We start from the raw sequence: 26471 nt of genomic DNA, 5'->3' as shown, positions 1-26471 counted from the left end.
CCCAGAGAGCAGAACTAAGGTGCAAAAATTAATTATTAGAAAAAAATTAACTTCAAAGAAAAAGTGCATCACCCGATACGTGTTTCAAGACTTTCTATTTGACATTTTAGCAACTTTGATGATCTGTCATTGAGTCACAATTAATGAGCTTTACCCTTGTTCTAAATGAGGGATCTGGTGCATTATATAATTAATACTGACTTGTTTGATGTCTTTTTTTTTTTTTCCGTAATGATGGATATTTGAAGAGTAATTCTTGATTTTTTTGGTTCTATTCCTGACTTATTATCACATGTCAAAATTGTACTTGACTCTCAATGAGATCTCTATCCTCCTAATGTCTGTTTGCTGAATAGATCATTATTCGTGATGGTTCTCGCATGCTAAGATTCAGATGTTTTGTAGGATTTTAATGAAAGGGTTTTTCTTTTTTTTTTTTGCCTTTTTAAATGTGTCCTTGTGCCAGTCATGGATTGCCTTTACTTTAACAAAAACCTTCACTTTTCTACTTGGCTCGTGCTATTTCCGACTACCTATAAAACACCCACTAATAACAGGGATTCTTCTTGTTTCCTGGCTAAAAAATGCAAATATTTGGCCACCTACGTATTTTTCTATTCTTGTTCCAGAAACCCCAAATGCAGGTGATTATGGCTTTAACATCCCCATTGTTAAACCTATTTTAGCTATAATGCATTGTATTCTAAGGGAGACCTTGACAATACCATAGCAAGTTCTTTCCCCTTACATCGAAATGCACGTTTTACTTTTTCAGCTCTTAGAAAATTCAACAGCAATTATTTGACATTTGTCAGAATGTAACCTTAACAATATTTAAGTTGCATAACTGAGATTTAACAAATGTCTCGAAGAACAAGGGAGCCTGCAATTGTACAAGAGTGTATCGCCGATTCTTTCTATGACTCAACTAAATAAAACACTCAGGTTAGGAGCGGACCTTCCGTCACGCTGCTGATTGTAGTAGGTTTTATGCAACATTTAAAAGTGTTTTTTAATAGAAGGTTTGGGGGGAAAAAAGCCTTTTAGTCCTTTCTTGTTTTGAGTGCTATGGCAAATTACGGGTGGAAGGAAAAAAGCTTAAGTAAAGGCTCTATTCACAAGATATTTGGACTTGACGGGGTGAAGTGCTACCACCGTAAAGCTAGATTCTCCGACTGTTTTCTGAAAGATTGGCCTTTTTGGCATACAATAAGCTGAAAAAAAGACATGTATTTTTAAGCTGTATAAAAAACTGTGGTTGGCTACTGCAAACAACAAAAAAATATCTGCTGATTTTTAAACTTTTTCCCAAACCTGCCGGGCGCTACTTGAATGTTTACAAAGCCTCAGTAGAGTACAAATCAATATGATCCCAGTAAATAACTCTTGAGGGCCTGACCTCTTAGGGCCCATACAGACTACAGAAATTTAGAGAGGAATTTCCTGCTTATTCCATCAGCGAATCTGCACTGCGCATAAATTAACCAGTGCAATTCAATGTCCCGTTGACTGGCTTTTCCAGGTGGATTTTGCCCAAAAGAATGAACATGAAACTGGATCTGTAGTAGGCACTGAGCAGACTTCTATTGCCTTAGATTTTTTTGTGTTCTTGAATCCTATTCTGGTAGGAGGGTTGGAGGCACGAAACAAGAATGTTCCCTTTTTTTCTCTCTTCTGCTCCTTTTTCCCCTCTTGTCTTTTACCTTGTACTAATGTATTTTTTTATTTTTCAATTTCATGGCTGTGTATATTGTAATCTCTGTCTCATTTATTGTTGTGGCAAAAGAACACCAAAACATAGGAGGAGATTTATCACTACCATAATCGTAACAAATTTGACGCAACCACACCCCCTCTACGTGAAACCACAATGCTGCAAGCCCCATCCACTTGCCAGGCCTGGCACAAAATAGTTGCATGTTTTTTTCTGCAGCTAATGCTTATGCCAAAAAAAAAATGCTACTTTTGCCCAATTTTTTTTGTCAAGCACAGCTTAATAAATATCCCCCTTATAATCCAATTTGGCACAAAGCTAGCCTTGAATGTACTAAATTGTTGAGACAGAATAAGTAGGATATAGAGGCAGAATGGGATGTGTTTTAATCGCAAAATATGTTTTCTTTTAAAGTTAGCTAAAAGTAAAACCAATGAGAACACAAGACTACACTGATGCTGGTCACATGGGTGGAGTTGTGACTCTTGAAAACTGACAGATTCCCATTAAAGGGGTATTCCAGGAAAAAAACTCTTTCCTGAAACTGGCTCCGGAAAGTTAAACATATTTCTAAATAGCTTCTATTAAAAAATCTTAATCCTTCCAATAATTATCAGCTACTTAAGTTAAGTTGTCCTTATCTGTCTGGAAACAGTGCTCTCTGCTGACATCTCTGCTTGTCTCAGGAACTGCACAGAGTAGAAGAGGTTTCCTATGGGAAATTGCTTCTACTCTGGACAGCTCCCGAGACACGTGTCATCAGAGAGCACTTAGACAGAAAAGAACAACTCAACTTCAGCAGCTCATAAGTACTGAAAGATTAATATTTTTTAATAAAAGTAATTTACAAATCTGTTTAACTTTCTGGAGCCAGTTGATATATATAAAAAAAGTTTTTTTTCTGGATAACCCCTTTAAGTGTGTAAAGGAGACATTTTCTTTTAACTTTTATTGACTTTTAGATAACTTTAAAAAGCTCAGTACAGAAGTTTTGGTTAAAAATAAAATAATAATTATAGCAATAATAATGTAATTAACAAGGGGACTTTTCCGTCCAAATATCAACTTTGACTATTGTGAAATGCTCAGTGTGTATTTCTGTCATATAATATATTTCATTTTTTTTTTCCTCTTGTAAAGGAAGATATTCTGGATGGATGGAAACAGCATTAATATGGCAAATATGGATGGAAGCAACAGCAAGATCCTCTTTCAGAATCAAAAAGAACCTGTTGGTAAATACATTCCACCTTTCTAAATTATATCAATATCAATAAGATATTAATAATAGTAGTTCACCGGAGTTTAGCTTAGAACAATAAAATAGTGCAAATGTTTTTTCTCTGTTAAACTCCTGTCGTTTCGACTGAATTGCCGAAGGAGTTTTCTATTTTGGAACCTGAAGGAAACGTAAAAGAGGCCTTAGTGATCTCAAAACTGTGGCCATCAAGATGTTGCAAAACGACAACTCCCAGCATTCTCAGACAGCCAATGGCTGTCCGGACATGCTGGGAGTGGTCGTTTTGCAACATTTTGAGGGCCATCGTTTAGAAACCACTGACATAGATGAGAATTTAAGAACAAAACCAGTCTTTAAAGGAATACTGTAGTGGAAAATAACTTAACCCCTAGAGATATATGGAGGTGGCGTGTCAGCCGCCGCGTCATGCAGGGACAGAATACTCCCTTCCTGTGGACTGCTGATACCCCATATGGAGATCGCGGGGGACCCAACAGTCGGACCCCCTGCAATCTATAACTTATCCCCTATCCTTCACATAGGGGATAAGTTTTTTCCTCTACAGTATTCCTACAATACAGTATACTCTACAATATACTCTACAATATACTCTACAATATACTCTACAATATATCCTTTAACCCCTTAAGGACAATGGATGTGCTCCTACGCCCCCGTTTCCGAGTCCTTAAGGACCGAGGACATAGGAGTACGTCCTGTCCATTCCCGGCACCCCGCCGCTAGCCGGAGGGGAGCCGGTGCCCGATGCCTGCTGAAATCGTTCAGCAGGCATCGCGGCATATCACCCAGGGGGGTCATTATGCCCCCCCATGTCGGCGATGGCCGCAGATCGCTGGACAATTCAGTCCAGCGATCTGCGGCGATTCCGGGTCAATCGGGTCTCTCAGAGACGGCCCCGAACAGCCAGAGCCTGCAGGGGTGAGGTGGCACTGGTGCCACCTCACGATCGTCCTGATTCGTCGGCCGGATTCCCGGCCGACCAATGAGGGCGCCTGCTGCGGGTGTCACTCCCGCACCCGCTCCGCCCCTCTTCCGGAGGACGTGAGCGGGTGCGGGACGTGCACCCCGGGTGCTGGGGACCCCGATCCCCGGCGTTAATGTTGGGATTGGGGCCCCAGGAGCGACGGCGGCGGCGGGACTGACCTGTAGCGTCGATCAGCAGCAGCAGGAGGTGAGTGACAGCCTCCTGCTGTTGCTTAGCAACAGCTCCCAGCATGCAAAAAGGGCATGCTGGGAGCTGTAGTTATGCAACAGGAGGAGGCAAACCACCACAACTTCCAGCATTCCCTTATGGGCATGCATGGACTTATGGTTTTGCAACAGCTGGAGGCACATTCTTTCTATGGAAAAGTGTACCTTCAGCTGTTGTGTAACTACAACTCCCAGCTTGCACAAACAGCTAAAGTGCATGCTGGGAGTTGTAGTGGTGCATCTGCTGGTTGCATAACTACAACTCCCAGCATGCCCGTTGGCTGTCGGTGACTGCTGAGAGTTGTAGTTTTGCAACAGCTGAAGGCACACTGAGTTAAGTAGCAAACCAGTGTGTCTCCAGCTGTTGCATAACTACAATCCCCAGCATCCCCAGCCAAAGTAGTATGCCTCCCGCTGTTGCATAACTACAACACCCAGCATGCCCTTCCGCTGTCCGTACATGCTGGGGGTTGTAGCTTTTGCAACAGCTGAAGGCACACTGGTTGCAAAACACTGAGTTTGTTGCCAAACTCGGTGTTTCACAACCAGTGTGCCTCCAGCTGTTGCAAAACTACAACTCCCAGCATGCACTGATAGACCGTACATGCTGGGAGTTGAAGTTTTGCAACAGCTGGATGTCCCCCCCCCCCCCCCCCCCCCAATGTGAATGTACAGGGTACACTTACATGGGCGGAGGATTACAGTAAGTATCCGGCTGCAAGTTTGAGCTGCGGCAAATTTTCTGCTGCAGCTCAAACTGCCAGCGAGAAACTACTGTGAACCCCCCCGCCCGTGCGACTGTACCCTAAAAACACTACACTAACACAAAATAAAATAAAAAGTAAAAAACACTACATATACACATTCCCCTACACAGCCCCCCTCCCCAATTAAAAATGAAAAACGTCTGGTATGCCACTGTTTCCAAAACGGAGCCTCCAGCTGTTGCAAAACAACTACTCCCAGTATTACCAGATAGCCACTGACTGTCCAGTCATGCTGGGACTTTTACAACAGCTGGAGGCACCCTGTTTGGGAATCACTGGCGTAGAATACCCCTATGTCCACCCCTATGCAAGTCCCTAATTTAGGCCTCAAATGCGCATGGCGCTCTCACTTTGGAGCCCTGTCGTATTTCAAGGCAACAGTTTAGGGTCACATATGGGGTATCGCCGTACTCGGGAGAAATTGTGTTACAAATCATGGGGGTATTTTCTGCTATTACCCTTTTTAAAAATGTAAAATTTTTGGGAAACCAAGCATTTTAGGTCATTTTTTTTTTTTTTTACATATGCAAAAGTTGTGAATCACCTGTGGGGTATTAAGGTTCACATTACCCCTTGTTACGTTCCCCGAGGGGTCTAGTTTCCAAAATAGTATGCCATGTGTTTTTTTTTTTTTTTTTTTGCTGTCCTGGCACCATAGGGGCTTCCTAAATGTGGCATGCCCCCAGAGCAAAATTTGCTTTCAAAAAGCCAAATGTGACTCCTCCTCTTCTGAGACCTGTAGTGCGCCAGCAGAGCACTTCTCAACCCCATATGGGGTGTTTTCTGAATCGGGAGAAATTGGGCTTCAAATTTTAGGGGGTATTTTCTGCTATTACCCTTTTAGAAAATGTAAAAATTTTGGGAAACCAAGCATTTTAGGTAAAAAAAATGTTTTTTTTTACATATGCCAAAGTCGTGAAACACCTGTAGGGTATTAAGGTTCACATTACCCCTTGTTATGTTCCCCGAGGGGTCTAGTTTCCAAAATGGTATGCCATGTGTTTTTTTTTTTTTTGCTGTTCTGGCACCATAGGGGCTTCCTAAATGAGGCATGCCCCCAGAGCAAAATTTGCTTTCAAAAAGCCAAATGTGACTCCTTCTCTTCTGAGACCTGTAGTGCGCCAGCAGAGCACTTCTCACATCCATATGGGGTGTTTTCTGAATCGGGAGAAATTGGGCTTCAAATTTTGGGGAGTATTTTCTGCTATTACCCTTTTTAAAAATGTAAAAAGTTTGGGAAACCAAGCATTTTAGGTAAAAATTTTTTTTTTTTTTTACATATGCAAAAGTCGTGAAACACCTGTAGGGTATTAAGGTTCACTTTACCCCTTTTTACGTTCCCCGAGGGGTCTAGTTTCCAAAATGGTATGCCATGTGTTTTTTTTTTTGCGGTTCTGGCACCATAGGGGCTTCCTAAATGCGGCATGCCCCCAGAGCAAAATTTGCTTTCAAAAAGCCAAATGTGACTCGTTCTCTTCTGAGACCTGTAGTGTGCCAGCAGAGCACTTTTCACCCCCATATGGGGTGTTTTCTGAATCAGGAGAAATTGGGTTTCAAATTTTGGGGGGTATTTTCTGCTATTATCCTTTTTAAAAATGTAAAATTTTTGGGAAACCAAGCATTTTAGGTAAAACATTTTTTTTTTTTTTACATATGCAAAAGTCGTGAATCACCTGTGGGGTATTAAGGTTCACTTTACCCCTTGTTACGTTCCCCGAGGGGTCTAGTTTCCAAAATGGTATGCCGTGTGTTTTTTTTTCTTTGCTGTCCTGGCACCATAGGGGCTTCCTAAAGGTGACATGCCCCCCAAAAACCATTTGTCGCTCCTTCCCTTCTGAGCCCTCTACTGCACCCGCCGAACAATTAACATAGACATATGAGATATGTCCTTACTCGAGAGAAATTGGGTTTCAAATACAAGTAAAAATTTTCTCCTTTCTACCAATTGCAAAAATTCAAAAATTGGGTCTACAAGAACATGCGAGTGTAAAAAATGAAGATTGTGAATTTTCTCCTTCACTTTTCTGCTATTCCTGTGAAAAACCTAAAGGGTTAATACACTTACTGAATGTCATTTTGAATACTTTGGGGGTGTAGTTTTTATAATGGGGTCATTTATGGGGTATTTCTAATATGAAGACCCTTCAAATCCACTTCAAACCTGAATTGGTCCATGAAAAATAGCGAGTTTGAAAATTTTGTGAAAAATTTCCAAATTGCTGCTGAACTTTGAAGCCCTCTTGGTGTCTTCCAAAAGTAAAAACTCATAAATTTTATGATCCAAACATAAAGTAGACATATTGTATATGTGAACCCAAAAATGTTTTATTTTGAATATCCATTTTCCTTACAAGCAGAGAGCTTCAAAGTTAGAAAAATGCTAAATTTTCTTTAAGTTAAAGTAGGATATGTCAAGAAAAAACAATCTCAGAATCAAAATGATAACTGAAAGCATTCCAGAGTTATTAATGTTTAAAGTGACAGTGGTCAGAATTGCAAAAAACGCTCTGGTCCTTAAGGTGTCAAATGGCCTGGTCCTTAAGGGGTTAAAGGGGTACTCTTTTTTTTTTTTTTTTTTTTTTTTTTTTAATCAACTGGTGCCAGAAAGTTAAACAGATTTGTAAATTACTTCTATTAAAAAATCTTAATCCTTCCAGTACTTATTAGCTGCTGAATACTACAGAGTAAATTATTTTCTTTTTGGAACACACGAGCACTGCTGAATCACGAGCACAGTGCTCTCTGCTGACATCTCTGTCCATTTTAGAAACTGTCCAGAGCAGCATATGTTTGCTACGGAGATTTTCTCCTACTCTGGGCAGTTCTTAATATGGACAGAGATGTCAGCAGAGAACATTGTGCTCAGGATGTCAGCAGACAGCTCTGTGTTCCAAAAAAAAAGAATTTCCTCTGTAGTATTCAGCAGCTAATAAGTACTGGAAGGATTCATATTTTTTGTTGAAGTAATTTACAAATCTGTTTAACTTTCTGGCACCAGTTGATTTAAAAAAAAAAAAAGTTTTCCACCGGAGTACCCCTTTAAACGGAGCTGAACATGTCGCAACTGACAAATCTTTTGGTAATTCTACTGCATACGGCATCTATTTTCCTCTGGCCAGTTTATCTGACTCTATTCTGTATTTATTCTACATCCAAGCCTTTATCTAAAGCTGGTGATTACTACTGATTACATCGAGATTTGAGATTTATCCCCATAACTTAAAGAGCCGAGCGCTGCGAGCACACTGTGTGAACGCATCTCTAAACCAGTCAGTGCTGAACCGTCCCCCCCATATCACACATGCATGGCTGTATATATCGCGTCAGAGCCACCGCTTGTATTACACTTGTGATGTGCGGTATTTTTATAGAAACTGAATATAAATAAATTCCCATCAGCTTTATTTCCCCCTTTCTATTTAGATGCCATAAGATTGTGTTACAAATTAGTTTACATAGACAATATAGGTGTTTTTATATGTTTGTTGCCAATTACACCAAAGACCAAAAAAATGAACCGGTGTACCCACGGCACAATGTGGCTATATTACACAACTCGTTTCCACTAGGTTTTTTGCTTTCACTCGCATCGCATTGCTTCTGTCGCCAACTTCCAGGGGAAGAAATCCAAGCAGAATACATTGCCATCTAGACAGAGATTCCGTAGTGTGAACTTAGCCTTAGAGTTAAATAAAATAATATTGGAAGGGAACCTGTCTGTATTTGCTGCTCAGATACCACTGGATAGTTATTAGGGTATACCATTGGATAGCTATACCTTTCCTGGATATGATGGTGTCTGCGATAACTATAAATCACCTTTTTATTTCTCAGCCAAGTGTCGATGACGCTGGGCCAAACTTCTCAAGTGCCACAGTCTGACACACCTCACCTCTCGGTAACTATCATTAAGAAAAAAAATGTACATGTTGCCCAGACATGTCAAAAGTTTTAATCGCACCAGGTCTCACTCCTAAGAATCCCTAAGATTGCTAGTTATAGACAGAGATTGTTGTGAGCAGGGGAATCCTACAGGATAAAGAATAAGTGTCTAATTGTGGGGGACCAACCAATGGGAGCCCCCTGGGATCTTCAGAATGAAGCCCATCTCTTACCTCTGAGTGCTCCTCCCCTACCTACTGAGACACACTGGTCTTGGGAATGATGACCCACTCTGCCAATCACCAGCAGCAGCATGGATTCACCAGAGCAGTGATTGGCAGACCACCGAGTCATTCCTGAGACCAGTTTGTCTCAGAGGGGAGGAGCACTCAGAGGTAAGAGATAGGCCTCTTTCTGGAGATTGCAGGGGGAGGGGTTTAAAAAAAAGTCTGTGTATTGCTCACCTCCTCCATGCTAGTGAATTCTGTTCTCTCCCCCATCCGCAGATACAATCCACATAACAATCATGATAACAAAAGTAAGGTGCAAACACACAAGACTATGGTAAAATCCTCCCTCTCTGATGAGTTTCTGTTCTACTGGGCCTTAGGCAAGGGAGTTCCCCTTTGAGTGTGCTCTGCTCCTTGTTCATTCTGTTGATTGCTAGGGGTCTCAGCACTGAGAACCTGACGGATCAAAAGTTTTAACATGTCCCTGTCACATGTCAAGCTTTTTCATGACAGATGCACTTTAAGTCAATAAAGAGCCGTCTTCTGGTCAACAGCCAACCAACAAACACTGACCTTTTCTCCCTTCCCCATTTTATCTGTATGTCTGTAAACTATGGAGACATTACTTCCATCGTTGTGCCTTAAAGAGGAATTTCCAAAAAATGATTCTTATCACCTATTCACAAGATAAGTTATAAATGGATGATCTCTGAAGGCTGCACCACTCGGACCAGCATCGCTCACCACACCACCCCTATTCTTCCCCTATTGCATGAGCACAATGGGTGTAGGGTTTTTACTAGTGGGAAATGTTGTTTTAGACTTGCAGGATTCCTTTCTGTTTACTATGAGGATTCACAGATTTGCAAGTCGGGAACATTTTCTGACCTGCTTTTTCTGGGTGGAAATTTTCAGTCATTTATTCACAGGATTTTTTGTGAATTCAATAGTAAATAGATCAGGTTGTGAAACCACTCCCCTTTTCAGGTCAGCCATGCCCCTTTGTTACAGACCACACCCCTTTTTGGCTTTTCACAATGCACTGTCGGGTTTGTCGGATTTTCCTGGTGCCCATTGGGCCTCATTTACTAAGAGTGGAGTGGAGTTTTCTTTGTTGTTTTTTGTTTCTGACAGGTATTTTTCCACAGTATTTACTATTTTATCTTGTATTTGGAGATTTTCCCAACGTTTTGCTCTTTTTACACATGCTCTGAGCTGTCGGGCTTTCCAGACCTCAAATCCATTATTTAAATTACATTAGTAGATTAGCAGGTTTCTTTAGAAAATGTTCCCTGATGACCACGCCCTATTGTAGGGTTTTCTGAGTAAAGTGGAGAATAAGTAGGGTTTTTTGGATTTTCTGTCGGAAATGTTGGCGCACAACATATGTGACACAAAAAACCCTACATAATTTACTCGGAAATGCTTTAGTAAATGAGGCCCACTGTTGCACACTGGCGCAGGCAAACTATTTGGTTTTAGCTTAGTAAATGAGGGCCAAGGAGTTTAAATAGAGTGATGGCCAAGTGCTCATGCAGCACAAAGAAATGGTTTCTTGGATTTGTGGTTCAATGATCAGTGAGTATACCAGCAGTGGGGTCCCTAAAGATTATACATTTACTTTTCTGTGATAGTTCAATTGTGAAAATGTCCCTTAAGGGTGCGTTCACACAGGTGGATTACCTGCAGAATTTCGGCAGTGTATTTGCTGCAGAAAATGCACAGCGGATTTTGCTACTATTGACTTCAATGGTTCCGAAGGAAAATCTGAAAATCTTACTGAGGATTTTGCTGCTGACCCATTGAAGTCAATTGTAGCAAAATCTGCAGCTGATTTTCCAAAGCAAATATGGTGTGAAAATTCTGCAGGTAATCCGCCCGTGTGAACGAACCCTAAGGCTAAGTTTCCACTTGGTTCTCTTTCTGGCAGTTTTTGAAAAACTGCTAATGCAGTTTTTGAGCCAAAGCCAGAAGTGGATCCATAAAGGAGGAGAAGTTTAATCAAAAGGAATAGGACATATAAAGGAAGGACTTACACTTCTCCTCCCTTATGGATCCACTTCTGACTTCGGCTCAAAAACTGCATTGGCAGTTTTTCAAAAACTGCCAGAAAAAAATAAATAAATAAACAAGTGAAAACTTAGCCTAAGGTGCTCACATGCATCAGTGGAAGGCACTACACTAAGGTAGGAACCCCCACACGAAAGCCAACGCAAAACTTACTAACTCTTTACTCGAAGACAGAGCCTGGCAGAGAACATCTGTAAAAAATGTGATTTTCTTTTAACCAGTATTTTTTACTTTAAAAAACAAAACAAAAAAAAAAACTTAAAAAAACAAACAAAAAAAATCATAAAATCGGCTGGGAGAGGAGATGATATGGCTTCCTTAATCCTTACAAATTTACTATTGTTAGCACCAGCAATAGTTACATATTATACTTGAGAATTGGTTCTAGATCATAGCTGAAATACATTTTAATACAGTCCAAATGTTTGCAAAATGATGTAAGAGGTGTGCAGCTCCTAATGCACTTAGCACATCTATGGATACATTCACTCCACATTTCTGCCCGTCCACTTGACTCTTCAATGGTATCCTGTCAAATTGTGAAAACAACATAGGAGGACATTTATCAAAGCATTTAGTAGTTTTTTTTAAATTAAAATTGTCGCAAAAAAGCCAATACTCTATTTTTTGTGCGACTTTTTGATTGTGCAGTGCAAAAAAAGCAAAAAAAAAAGAATCTTGCTTACCAAAGCAAAAAGTGATGTTTGACTTGCAGTGGTCAGAGATTTATCAAGTGCGAAAGTTGCAAAAAGTCGCATCACATGAAAAAACCTACTATATTTACTCCAGCTCAGACATGGAGCAGAAAAAGCCACTATCAAAGCTAAAAAAAAAAAAAATTTGCTTACGTGAAAGAAATTTATCAACAGGCTGAAACCAGTTGATTAATAAGTCGCACATAAGCAAAAAAATTGTAAGAAGAAAAAACTAAAAAACGGAAAACATCAGCAAACATTGATAAATGTCCCCCATAGAGTCCGTCGTGTCCATTGACTTTAATAAGAGTAGAATTGTTGGGCTCCACATTGGCTTCCCATTTTCACAGCTTGTCGGTTTAGTGTCTGATGGAAAGGCAGAAACGTGAATGTAGCCTAACCATAGCACCATTTTTCTTAAAGGGGAACTGTGGTTACATATTTTCCGTTATCCACAGGATAGGGGATAAGTGCCTGATCACAGGGGGCCTGACCGCTGGAAACCCCCGCAATCTCCTGCCCTGGTGTTCTGAAACTATGTTTTCCAAACACTGGCTCTTCCCCTGGCTGATACACCCCTCCATGAATCTCTATGGGTTGACCGGTGGTTCACAGTAATCTGGCATGGAGCTGAGGTCGCTCCATGCATAAGGAGAGCCAGGGCGGCTGGCAAGAGATTGCGAGGCGGGGTGTCCCAGCATTCGGACCCCCGCCATCAGACGCTTATCCCTTATTTTGTAGATAGAGGATAAAGTGTAATGTCCTGGAGTTTCCCTTTAAGACCAGAATATGAATCACTAATCTCAGTAAATTTTCCCCGCAGTGTTTTCATTAAAAAAAAGTGTAGACTTTTAATAGATTACAATAAAGGCTCAGATTTATGACTAATAACTGGAAGCCATATAAAGTGAATCTGGCAAAAGGCGAATAGTATATAGACAATTGTTTAACAATGCTGTAATCTGTATGACCCACATGCTCAAATTCCTCTTCATTTTAGCTGTGAGATGGTTAAGGCTCCATAAATGGTGATTTATTATAGCCTTCTATTATCTTCCCCGGCAAGAAGCCGGCTTTATGATTTGTATTTAGTTGTCACCTAATAAATAATGATATATCTGAGTCACATGTTTTATGATATTTTGATCTAAGAACAAAACCAGCTTACAGTATATCATAAACATGGGACAAATCAGTAGAGCATTTGTGCTAGGGCAGTGTTGTGTGTTGTATATCACCTATGGATCTGTCATATATTATACGCTTTACATTAGCCCGCGGGCCCTTCAGTCTCGATGGATAACATGAAAATAAACCCATCAATTTTAATCCTTACATAAAGTTTCAATGTGATTTTGAATTTACTAAAATAGAATGTAGTTATTACTTTTTTTTTTTTGCATTACTCAATATCTTTTACCATGGATGTAGCAGTTTCGAAATTTTTTAGAAAAAGAAAATTATGAAAAATATATAAGATTACTTTCAGAAGAGAAACGTTTCCTTCTACTTTCCTAGTCTCTTTTAGTAAATCTTGTTTTTGTAAAGTATTTTGCCACGGTTGACCCTGTATCCATTATGTCTACTTTATGCTTATCTTAAATTCAAGGTGCATTGTTTTTATAGAAATATATATATATTTTTAATTTTTTAATTTTTTATAATTTTTTTAAAATGTATTTATATATTTTTTTCTTAAAGGGGTACTCCGCCCATAGACATTATTTTCCCTATGTAAAGGATAGGGCATAAGATGTCAGATTGCGGGGGTCCCCAGCGGCGGGGATCTCGGCTGCAGCACTCACCTGTTGCAGCTCCCGACATCGCTGGAGGCTCGACCACGGTGACGGGAGATTGTGACATCATGACTCCGCCCCCGTGTGACGTCACGCCCGCCCCCTCAATGCAAGTCTTGCATCGAGGGGTGGGGCGTGACGTCACACGGGGGTGGAGTCGTGACGTCACGATCTCACGTCACCGTGGTCGGGAGCCGCAACAGGTGAGTGCTGCAGCCGAGATCCCGGGGGTCCCCAGCGGCGGGACCCCCGCAATCTGACATCTTATCCTCTATCCTTTGGATAGGGGATAAGATGTCTAGGGGTGGAGTACCCCTTTAAGGATACACTTCAGAAAACTGAATACACTGTAGGGCTGGGCGGTATGACCAAATATGTGTATCACAGTATTTTTTTAACTTATGGCGGTTTCACGTTATAACGTTATTTTCACCCCCCAAATCCTGTGACTCGCCAGCGCTGTTCTGCCCCCATATCCCCCCCGCCCCAATCATGTGACCCTCGCATGGTGTTCGGCTTCCCCCCCCACCCCAAATCATGTGACCCGCCAGCACTGTTCTGCCCCCCCCCCAATTAATGATCAGCCCAGCGGGGTACTACTCACATATGTCACCTTCAAGCACTGCCCTCCTTCTCTTTGTTGGGGGCCGCCGGTGATTGAACTCACTGTACGCCAGTGGTCTCCAACCTGCGGACCTCCAGTTGTTGCAAAACTACAACTCCCAGCATGCCCGGACAGCCAATGGCTGTCCGGGCATGCTGGGAGTTTTAGTTTTGCAACAGCTGGAGGTCTGCAGGTTGGAGACCACTGCTGTACGCTGAATCCCTGTGCCCGGGCTGCAAAAGATAAAGAAAATAAACTGTAACTCACCTACGTCGGCCACACGCTGGGGATGGGAACATCGGACAGCCGTCAGCCTATCACCAGCCCCAGCGATGTCCCGCCCCGGCCAGTGATGGGCTGAGCCCACTGTCATGTAAGAAGCCGGCCAGAGCTCCTTACATGACAGTGGGCTCAGCCTATCACTGGCCGGGGCGGGACATCGCTGCGGCCAGTGATAGGCTGACGGCTGTCCGACGTTCCCATCCCCAGCGTGTGGCCATTGTAGGGGAGTTACAGTTTATTTTCTTTATCTTTTGCAGCCCGGGCATAGGGATTCAGCGTACAGCAGTGGTCTCCAACCTGCAGACCTCCAGCTGTTGCAAAACTACAACTCCCAGCATGACCGGACAGCCATTGGCTGTCCGGGCATGCTGGGAGTTGTAGTTTTGCAACATTTGGAGGTCTGCAGGTTGGAGAAAACTGGCATACAGTATAGAATTCCAGCGCCCACGGCCCCCAACAAAGAGGAGGAGGGCAGTGCTTGCGGGTGACATATGTGAGTAGTACCCCGCTGGGCTGATCATTAATTGGGGGGGGGGGGGGGCAGAACAGTGCTGGCGGGTTACATAGGATTAGTTCCCCGATGTGGGGAGAGCGCAGCGCTGGGCTGATAATACAATCCCGAGGGGGAGGGGCCAAACCGGTATTGCGGTATGGGGGAAAATTCATATCGTGCAGCCCAAAATATTCGGTATGAACCGGTATACCGCCCAGCCCTAATACACTGTCTTATTTTTTTAAAAAAATTTTTGCTCACATGATGCAGTATAGGCTGTTATTAGTGTGGAGCACTATTTCCCAAACAGCATGTCTCCAGCTGTTTCAAAACTACAAATCCCAGCATGCCTGGACAGCCTTTGGCTGTGCAGGCATGCTAAGAGTTGTAGTTTTGCTACAGTTAGGATACATTCACACTGCTGCTGGTTGTCTCCGGAAGTGTGAAGCCCGTTATTTTAGGATCGAGAAAAGCCGGAGAAAAAATAGTGCCTGCACCGTCTTTTTCTCCAGCTTTTTTCTCTGAAAATAATGTCGGCTATAGAATACTATGATGTTCATCGTAACACGTTATTTGCCAGTATGCTCCGGCAAAATTACGGCCGGCAACTGCAAAAAAAAAAAAAAAAGAAAAGGGAGTTTGATGGCCGAATTTGCCAGATCATATCGGCAGTGTGAAAGGGGCCTTAGAGACACATTTTTTTCAAAACTCCAAATTTTGCCTACATTTCTTATGAATCGTCTGGCTGAGAATGTGGAATTTGATCACTGCACCTTGTCATATAGTTAAACTGCTAACTTAGGATTCTCATGTGGAGCCTCACAACATGGCGCTGTGGTGGGCCATTCATGGTTCCTTAGCCACTGGTTAATGACCACTAATCTAAAGCAAGCTATTGATTTTCTTTAAAGGGGTACTCCGGTAAAAAACTTTTTTATTTTTTTTTTTTTTTTTTTTTATCAACTGGTGCCAGAAAGTTAAAAAGATTTGTAAATTACTTCTATTAAAAAATCTTAATCTTTCCTGTACTTATTAGCTGCTGAATACTACAGTGGAAATTCTTTTCCATTTGAAACAGAGAGCTGTCTGCTGAATCACTAGCACAGTGCTCTCTGCTGACATCTCTGTCCATTTTTAGGAACTGTCCAGGGTAAAAGGAAATCCCCATAGCAAACATATGCTGTTCTGGACAGTTCCTAAAATGGACAGAGATGTCAGGAAAGATCACTGTGCTCGTGATGTCAGTAGACAGTTCTGTGTTTCAAAATGAAAAGAATTTCCGCTGTAGTATTCAGCAACTAATAAGTACAGGAAGGATTAAGATTTTTTAATAGATGAAATTTACAAATCTGTTTAAAAAAGTTTTTTTTTACCGGAGTACCCCTTTAATATTTTCTATTTGATACTTTTTCCAAACTTAGTAAACAGCCCAAATTTATCTGCAAATCTCAAACTCCCAACTCCATGAAATTTCGTGTTAGTTTCCACTCTGTCTGGGATCTAATGTCTCGCCTACACAGAACCCTATGAAGATAACATACCCTTGTTTTCATACTATTTCATTATTTTTATTATTATTGTTTATTTATTAACATTTATAATTTTTTATTTATTTAGTTAGGTAGTTATTGATTTATTTATTTATTTATTTATGTGTTATTATTATTATTATCATTATTATTATACATTTATGTATTATTCTTATCAATATTAATAGTAGTAATAATCAAAATAGAATCTTAATTTAATTTAGCAATCATAATCATAATTTATCATTTACAATTAAATATTATTATTATTGTTTATTTATATTTTATGATATTATTCAAATACCTACAATAGATAGTGAACGAATATTGGAAATTACAGTGGTAAAGAAATTAACCTGGATTCAGATTTTAACTAATGAGCTGTGTGTACGGAAATGTCCTGAGAATTGTTCACTTAGAAGCAATGATGACTTTGCCAAGTGTGTGTTTGTTGGGTGGGGGGTGGGGTGGGGAGGGGGTTGACATTGTATTGAGACTGCACGCACAATGTTTTAATATCAGCCTTAGAGCGAAAACCCAGACACTGATGAAAAACTCTAATAAGCTCCATCTCATAATGAATGTGCATTATTTGCCAATTAAATCTGCCCGGGCTGTTAGTAATATATCTTGGGATGCTTTAATTACACAAGTTATGCACGCTTTAATGCTGCTTAGTGTAAAACCAAGAGTTAAATAATTCTGAAAACCCACAAAGACGGAAATGGAGATTGTCTAGCTGTAAATATATTATCCATGCATTGGGGCATTTTCGCGTGAAACTATATGACGGACAATTAATTAGGACTCTTTAGATACAGTAGTTTGTGCTCAGTCTATTTTAGTGGGGAAAATAAATATTTTGTCTTTAGGATTTCTCCCTGTCAGCCACATCGGAGAGGAGAGGGGGGGATAATGTATGTCACCCTTTTTATCTCACGACAAATTAGAATCGGCACACATGTTCGGGCGTCGTGCTGCCTCCTCAGAGTCTGCGTTTTCTTGGAGATCACACGTTGCTTGAGGCGCGGAGGCCCATTTTGTTGTCATTATTTTTAATGGCCGTATTTAAGATATCACTAGAGCTCATTTGAAAATTCTAACGAATGGGAAGTAAATATGTTCCGGTTAATTGCAAACGGCATCATTATAATGTGATAATGTTATAGTTAATTATTTCTACTAGGAACGTTCACTCTATTGTGGTCACTATGTTATAGTCACCACCCGAGGATTATAGTGGGTATCCTGGGATCATCCTATCTATATAATACACTGCTCAAAAATATAAAGGGAATACTAACATAACACATCCTAGATCTGAATATATGAACTAATTGTATGAAATACTTTCGTCTTTACATAGTTGAATGTGCTGAGCAAGACCATGAGCTGTGCAGCATTTACTTTTTATATTAAATATCTCACTTTTAGACATGAGGCCTAGCATTGTCTTGCATTAGGAGGAACCCAGGGCCAACCGCACCAGCATATGGTCTCACAAGGGGTCTGAGGATTTCATCTCGGTACCTAATGCAGTCAGGCTACCTCTGGCAAACACATGGATGGCTGTGAGGCCCCCTAAGAAATGCCATCCCACACCATTACTGTCCCACCACCAAATCGGTCATGCTGGAGGATGTTGCAGGCAGCAGAACATTCTCCACGGCGTCTCCAGACTCTGTCACCTCTGTCACATGTGCTCAATGTGAACCTTCTTTCATCTGTGAAGAGCACAGGGCACCAGTGGCAAATTTGCCAATCCTTGTGTTCTCTGGCAAAGGCCAAACACCATGCACATTATTGGGCTGTAAGCACAACCCCCTCCTGTGCATATTGGGCCCTCATATCACCCTCATGGAGTCTGTTTCTGACCATCTGAGTGAATACATGTACATTTGTGGCCTGCTGGAGGTCAGTTTGCAGGGCTCTTGCAGTGCTCTGGCAGTGCTCCTCTACCCAGTGCTGCTGGGTTGTTTCCCTCCTACGGCCTCCTCCACATCTCCTGATGTACTGGCCTGTCTCCAGGTAGCACCTCCATGCTCTGGACTCTACTCTGACAGACACAGCAAACCTTCTTGCCACAGCTCGCATTGATGTGCAATCCTGGATTACCTGCACTACCTGAGCCACTTGTGTGAGTTGTAGACTCAGTCTAATGCTACCACTAGAGGGAAAGCACCGCAAGCATTCAAAAGTGACCAAAACATCAGCCAGGAAGCATAGGAACTGAGAAGTGGTCTGTGGTTACCACCTGCCGAACCACTCCTTTATTGGTGGTGTCTTGCTAATTGCCTAACATTTCCACCTGTTGTCTGTTCCATTTGCACAACAGCATGTGAAATTGATTGTCAGTCAGTGTTGCTTCCTGAGTGGACAGTGCGATTTCACAGAAGTGTGATAGACATGGAGTTACATTGTGTTGTTTAAGTGTTTCCTTTATTATTTTGAGCAGTGCATAATATGATATACAGATAGTTAACTATTATATATCTGTCTGTCTGTCTATCTATCTCATATCAATATGTCTATATATCTCATAGTCATCTGTCTATCTCCTCTATGGTAATTAAACTGAAGCCCTTATAACACATGATTTTATAAACATATTTCTGCATTGATTTTGTCTTATGTTCGATGATGCCGCTGACCAAAAAACACACAGATGACATTACTGATACAGTTGTTTCCCCTGATCATTTAGTCAATGTGCTTATTGCATCATGTTTTATGTTCATCTGCAAAGTAGCCTAATAAGTCCTGTAATTGTGTTAGATTTTTTTTAAATATTCAATCTCTTTAATGTATTTACAGGTTTATCGATAGACTACGCGGACAACAAGTTATATTGGATCAGCTCTGGTAACGGAACCATAAATAGATGTAACCTGGATGGCAGCAATTTAGAAGTAATAGAGTCAATAAAGAAGGAATTAACAAAAGCCACTGCATTAACTATTGTGGGTAAGTGGGTTATACCACATGTAATGCATTGTATTGATCACTGCTGATTAATTATGGCCTGTGGGATTAAGAATAATAAGGTAAATATTCAATATACATTCCATTATAGAGCAAAGCCAGGGCATTCAAAATTCTAATGGAGCCTATTTAGAGCAGTGAGCTATCTATCTCTCTTTCTCATCTATCTATCTATCTATCTAGAAATTGTAGAAAGGTGGGCAGCACCGTGAGTGTATGCTGGTGCCGCTGGTAAACCCGGTCACAGGTCCAGTAAATCCAATCAAGAAGCAGCAGCACTCAAATTCCATGAAAAAATGTGTGGCTTTTATTCAACCAGACATACAGGAGGCGACGTTTCAGCTGTCTCTCACAGTCTTTGTCAAGCAATGACCGGTACATAGTGTAGGGTATTTATAATCCACAAGTGACAACCAATTAGTGTCATAATTATTTACAAAACAGAGTGAAACAGTACAGTGATTATTACGATCATATACAGTAGGGCAAACATTAAAGCACATCACATATATCGGGCACCTGCGGTAGGTGCCCGATGTATGTGACATGCTTTAATTTTTGAGCAGGAGGTGCTCAACCCCAAATGCAGTTGTGCATTTATGCTGGGGGAGCAGATCCTGCACTTGTGGTCCATTGCTAAGGACAATCCCCAGCATAAAATGCATACATTGGGGGATGCTTGCAGCAGACTACAAGTGCCACAATGGCATCCTACACCAGATAAACGGTGTGGATGTGTAACATATAGAGTAATACATAAATTTAGGTGCACTACTGTGGTAGATGTAATCAGTGACATATGGCTAACCGTCAAACTGATGTTAACATTGAGACATTTGCCATACCAGAGCCCGCACACCAACGCCAAGGTTTCTCAAGTGGCATGGAACCTAACACTAAACCTACGGTACCTGGGCAATTCCAGGGGCCGGTGTGAAGGGTTCAGGTAAGTCCTTCATATAAGGATATCCTGGCTAATGTCTCAATTTTAACATCAGTTTGAGGGTTAGCCAACGTCATTGTTTACATCTACCACAGTAGTGCACCTAAATTTATGTACAAAATCTGGTGATTTCAGGACTTCTAAAAACACGTTCCAAAAAATATTGCCCAGAATAACCAATCACAGCTCATCTTTCATTAGCCAAGACCACAGTGAGAATTGAAGGTCGGGCTGGGATCAGTTTCTATGGGCAAATCATACAGTTTTTGTGCCAGTTTTCATTTATTTGATAAAAAGCTTTAATCTGCAAGATATAATAATAATATTATACAACTAAACTATTTCAAGTTAAGAAAAACTATTGGAATTATACCTGGAGGCCGAGATGGAAGAGCCATTATAGATACCTCCCAAGCAGGTTTCATTGTACCAACAGCGTCATCAGGGAGCCCCATTATCCCTGATGATGCTGTTGGTACAATAAAACATGCTGGGAAGGTATCTATAATGTGATTTAAGTTTGGTCTAGGTAGTATTGATCTTCAGGTGTTTACTCAGTATACCATAGGAAATGTATTGGTTTTCCTATTGGTGTTAATAAAGCTATGTATACAACTTTTTAAGGGTGGGTCACAATATCAAGGCTCCCCTCTGTGTCTGTGGCTGTATCTTCATTCAAAGAGTTTGGTAAATTGTTCTGATACAGTCCAGTAGGCAGTAGGAAGGAGAAAAAAAATGACCTCACACATATTCAGGCACTGCTTGCTCCAGAGAAGAACTCCAGAATACTCCAAGTGTGGTTGAACACTAGTGGGATCCTTTATTTAGTGAAATTTACAAGTGAAATGATGCATTTCAAGGGTACTAGCCCTCTTTCTCAGATTGCATACCAGTCCAAAAGAGGTGTTCTTGTAATTTTGATAAGGAATACACTGCCCCCTGCTGGTGTGATGACCTGAGGAGCCATAGCACAAGATGGTCGGTCACCGCTAGAAAAGATATAAGGAACTTAAAGCTCAGCAATTTGTTCAGGACATCCTGTGTCCACATGTGTCACCTCTCATGGCCTCCAGCAGGCCTTTTTCCAACAGGATAATGCTTGCCCACTCACAACACAGGTTTTCTAGGAATATCTTGGCCAGATTGTAACATTTGCTTTGCCGGCCTGAGCAGTAATGGAGAGCCAACTTTGGCAACCTACGAGTGTGCAGGATCTTCAGGCATAGCCAAAACATCTGTGGCAAATGTGCTACAGGATGCCATACAGAACCTATATGCCTCCATTCCTGTTTCTCATCTTGTATTCAGGCTAGAGGCGCCCAACAGGCTTCTAAAGCCCCCTTCCAGTTGTTTCCTAATAAACTTATCTTTTCGCTTAAGGCTTATTTTTTTGAACTTGTCTGGCTATCTGGCCCCTGATGGGAATGGATGGGAACACCAAAAGCCACAAAATAGATCTTTGGCATCCCTTGTCCATCTGACATTTTTGCCATCCGGCGTAGATTTGCTGACAGTTCTCACTATAGTTGAGACAGTTTTCAGAAAGTTTGGCTTGCCAGGCTGTGAAAGGCAGTGAAAGAGTTAAGTTGTGAGCACAGCTCAGCCCCGACATTGCAAGGTTCGCGCGAGCTGAAGATAGAAATGTTCGAAAGTTCAGCGAACAGCAAACCACCAAAGTTTGGATTGAATCAGGGTTCGGGGAGATCGTTTCGCTCACCTCTAGCCCTAACTAAATCCTGACCTGGATGGACTCATCATTATCCTTAAGTAAGTGGTATCTTTAAGGATATGTTTCTCTATGGAGCAAAACATATCTGCCATGCATCATCCATCATCTATTTTGGTTAGTAAGAATCTAATTTATTTAGGATTTTTAAACATTTTATTGAAGATTTTTTGTTTCTGTAAATAACAGAATTTACTTTTATTTAAAACAACCTGATTACCAATATCTGTCAGAACTCACTGGAAAAAATCCTAAAAGGTATTTAAAGATGAATAAACAAACCCCACAGAGGTAACAGTAGGGGGTGGTAAAAGGGAGCAAGCTTTTCAGAATCCAAAAAATACATCAAAACATGTAAAACATTCTTTTTTGTTGTATTCCCTCTCAGTTGTTGCCTCAGCAGGGTTTGTTTTTCATCTTTTGAATATATTTGTTTTTGTTGGAAAGTTACAGTAAATTGTTATAATTGTCGTTCTTTGTAGGTTTGAAAGAAGACTTTCATAAAAACTGTAAGAGTCTTAAAGGCATGTTAAATTCCCCAAATGCACTACAATGATTGTTTAGGCCAGTGTTTCCCAACCAGAGTGCCTCTAGCTGTTGCAAAACTACAGCTCCCAGCATGCCCCAAAATCCAAAATCAGTACAGAAGTCAAGGAGGGAGGTCAAGACCCAATGTGTTAACAGGCAGAGAACTAGATACAAAACACATGAGATAAACAGTAAGGGGGAGATTTATCAAAACCTATGGAGAGACAACGTTAACCAGTTGCCCATAGCAACCAAACAGCTTTCTTCTTACATTCTTAACAAAGTATAACGGCTGTGGTTAGGTGGAACAACTGACCTGTTGAGGAAGATGACATGGGCTGTACCAGGGAGCGGAGTCTAATGTGCCTCTGGTTTTCACCAGAGCCCGCCGCAAAGTGGGATGGATTTGCTGTGGCAGGCGGCAACCAGGTCGCTACCCCTGATACGACTTGTCCCCACAGGCAGTCGAAGTATATCTTAGCAAAGGAAGGATGAGACAAAGACATAGTCAGGACATGCAGGGGGTTAGGAAAGGCGGCAATGAAGCAAGGTCCGGTCATGTAGCAGGAGGTCAGAAAGCAGGCGGCACAGGAACAAGGTCAGTATTCGTAGCAAGGGATCAGATATACGGCAAGACAAGACACAAATATACGCTTTATCTTGGCAACTAGGGCACAAATATCTGGCAGGGAGCCGCAGGAAGTGCCGGAACTAAATAAGGACTGTTTCTGCTAAGCACCAATTATTGGTGCACTGGCCCTTTAAATATAGAAGAGTCGATGCCCACGTGCCCTAGCAGGCGGGGACGCGCATACTGGCAGGAACAGGCAAGAGAAGAACAGAAAGGGGCTCGCAAGCAAGCGTGCCCCACAATGGACAGAAGGAAATGGCCAGAGGAAACAGAGGAAGATGAGCCACAGTCCAGAGTTTGCATGTGGGCATGTCCCGCAATGCGAACCGGGGCAATGCCAGGGACAGAGAGGGACAAGAGAGAGCGCTCCTGGCCGGAGTGCCTGACCAGAGCACGGGCCTTGACACAAGGTTTCTGAAAAATGAAAGAAGCAGGCTGATGGACAACTGGTCAACTTTTCCTTTACACAGGTTTTGATGAATCTCTCACTATAAGAGTAATCAGATCAGCCGAATCCAAACCTAGAGTGCTCACAGTACAATACAGAATTACTGAAAACAGAAGAATAGCTGGGTCACTTAGCCAAGGGTCAAATAGACAGGATAGATCAAGCAAGAAGCAATGCAGAAGCTAGTGCATAAAGTAATATTGTTTGTAAGGTTTAAAAAGGACAAGAGTATCGAGTTCAACCTAAGTATAAAGGACACAAACAGAGGCAAAGAGTAACAGACTGGCTGAGTTTATATATCCCATCTAAAAAGGGTGTGGATGCTGAGGCCAGATGTAATTGGCCCATCGTCTAAGCCTCCAAATTGGCCCAGGTGTCGTCACAGCAAAGCAGCATGCATAAGTCACACTCAGGAAAAATTAACCCTTCTGCCAGAACCAAATCCACTCATTACACTAGAAGTACAATTAGTTTTTTTTTTACATATTGATTTTTCATTGTAAGACTCATGGCAGAAGGCTGTAGCACTCCGGGTAGTAGTGAATCCGCTGGACCTGTGTGGTAGATGACGTGGGCTGTGCCAGGGAGCGGAGTTAAAGGTGCTGTTGGTTTTCACCAGAGCCCGTTGCAAAGCGGGATGGTCTTGCTGCGGCAGGCGGCACCCAGGTCACTAACTCTGCAATGACTCGACCACACAGGCGGCTGAGGAGGTACGAGGCACAAGAGGGATACGGCAACTCGTGGTCAGGTGCGAGGTCAGGAACGTGGCAGGAGGTCAAAAGGCAGGAAGCACAGGAGCAAGGTCAGGTCACAGATTAAAGGGGTCTGGAACACGGCAAGGAAAGGACAGAACACTTTCTCTAAGGCACAATTGGCAAACAAAGATCTGGCAGGGGTTAGTAGGAGTTGCAGGTACTTATAGAAAAGATGCCTGTGTAGGTCATAATTACGGGTGCACTGGCCCTTTAATCTGAGAGCTCCGGCGCGCGTACGCCCTAAGAGGCAGGGGCATGCGCGCCAGCGCTGTGAGAGGATGGAAGGGACAGCAGAGAGCAGAGGTGAGTGACGAGCTGGGATTCGCATGTGCTCACGGCCAGCATGTCTGGCCAGAGCGCTGGACGTTGCATTCATTACTTACCCTAGTTTTTGGTCATTCGGTTCCATTAGAAAATCTGTAAAAAAAAAAAAACATATGTTCGGACAAAACAGATAATCTGGATAGACATTATGAATTAGAAGAACAAAGTGCTGAAAATCTGGATAATCTGGATAACTCTTTCCTGACTGTCTACTATCATTTATGATCTTTTGTAAATTTTTTTGTATTATGTGGTTTTGGATTTTATTATTAAGTCTATTGAATGTTTTATAAGTCTTTTCATTTTGTCTAATTGGGGGTATTCAACGTGGCGATTTAGAATGTTTTTTTTTTTTTTCTGACAGACCGCTTATGGTCCCACATTTTCTGTGATTTCTGTCTTTGAGGTTTTATGCAGTAGACAGACTTTGGGGCCCCCTTGGGCATTAGGGCCTTGGTATGATTGCCTATAGTTATGCCCCTGCAGCTAGCCCCCTTCCAAGTGATATTGAAGTCACAGTTTGCAGGGGGAGATTGAATTAGGCACAGGAGGATCCACTGAGAAGCCATTTTGTACCAGAGTCCATAAAGTTAGCATCACTCATTATTGAACTATATTTATCAAAATAAGTTTCAGCTGTCAAAAAAGAAATGACTCTTAAACTGTAGGAAAGAGTTGGAAAAGATTAATTTCCATCAAAGCCCGATACAAGTAATCCATTCACTCTCTCTTGGTGTACTGACGATAACTATGCACAGTCTATATTTGGCACTACTTATAAGAGTTAATGGAGTGGCAACTGTTCCTGTGATCAATCGTGGTCCAACCACTGGGATCATACACTTGTGGATAAATGGTAAGTTATTATCTTTGGATAACACCTTTAAAAAGAACCTGTATGGTTCTTCTCCTTCTAGTTGGCGTCACAAAGAGCTGAGAACAGTGCTGTATTGCTGGTCTCCTTCTTACCTATCAGGTCCTTGGGCCAGTATGTGAGACCCTTAGGACCTGAAAGGTTCTCTTTAACCACTTAAGGACACAGCCCATTTGGGCCTTAAGGACGAAAACAATTACATTTTTACGTTTTCTTTTTTCCTCCTCGCCTTCAAAAAAATCATAACTCTTTTATATTTTCATCCACAGACTAGTATGAGGGCTTGCTTTTTGCGTGACCAGTTGTCCTTTGTAATACCATCAATCAATTTACCATAAAATGTATGGCGCAACCCAAAAAATACTATTTGTGTGGTGAAATTAAAAAGAAAACCGCAATTTTGCAAATTTTGGAAGGTTTTGTTTTCACGCCGTACAATATACGGTAAAAATGACATGTGTTATTTATTGTTTGGGTCAATACGATTAAAATTATTCTCATGATAACATACTTTTCTATTACCGTTGCACTTAAAAAAATCACAAACTTTTTAACCAAATTAGTAGGTTTAAAATCCCCCTATTTTGAAGACATATAACTTTTTCATTTTTCCGTATAAACGGCGGTATGAGGGCTCATTTTTGGCGCAGTGATCTGTTCTTTTTATTGATACTATATTTGCTTATATAGACCTTTTAAGACATTTTTTATTAATTCTTTTGGGAATAAAATGTTATAAAAAGGCA

General features: G+C 41.4%; 1 protein-coding gene across 7 annotated transcripts in view; it reads left to right on the top strand.

The window, feature by feature from the left end:
- The window catches only part of LRP1B (LDL receptor related protein 1B), a 1569499-nt gene that overhangs the window by 1038014 nt on the left and 505014 nt on the right, over nucleotides 1–26471 (top strand). For all 7 annotated transcript variants that reach the window (XM_056534716.1, XM_056534714.1, XM_056534720.1 and 4 more), the window contains 2 exons: nucleotides 2855–2949; nucleotides 19329–19478. In XM_056534716.1, the coding sequence (XP_056390691.1) occupies nucleotides 2855–2949; nucleotides 19329–19478 (245 nt within the window). The remainder of the gene's footprint in view (nucleotides 1–2854; nucleotides 2950–19328; nucleotides 19479–26471) is intronic.

This window comes from Hyla sarda, chromosome 8 (assembly GCF_029499605.1).
Source record: "Hyla sarda isolate aHylSar1 chromosome 8, aHylSar1.hap1, whole genome shotgun sequence".
Classification (NCBI taxonomy): domain Eukaryota; kingdom Metazoa; phylum Chordata; class Amphibia; order Anura; family Hylidae; genus Hyla; species Hyla sarda.
The sequence above is the reverse complement of the archived record's forward strand: the minus strand, read 5'-3'. Positions and strand labels throughout refer to the sequence as shown.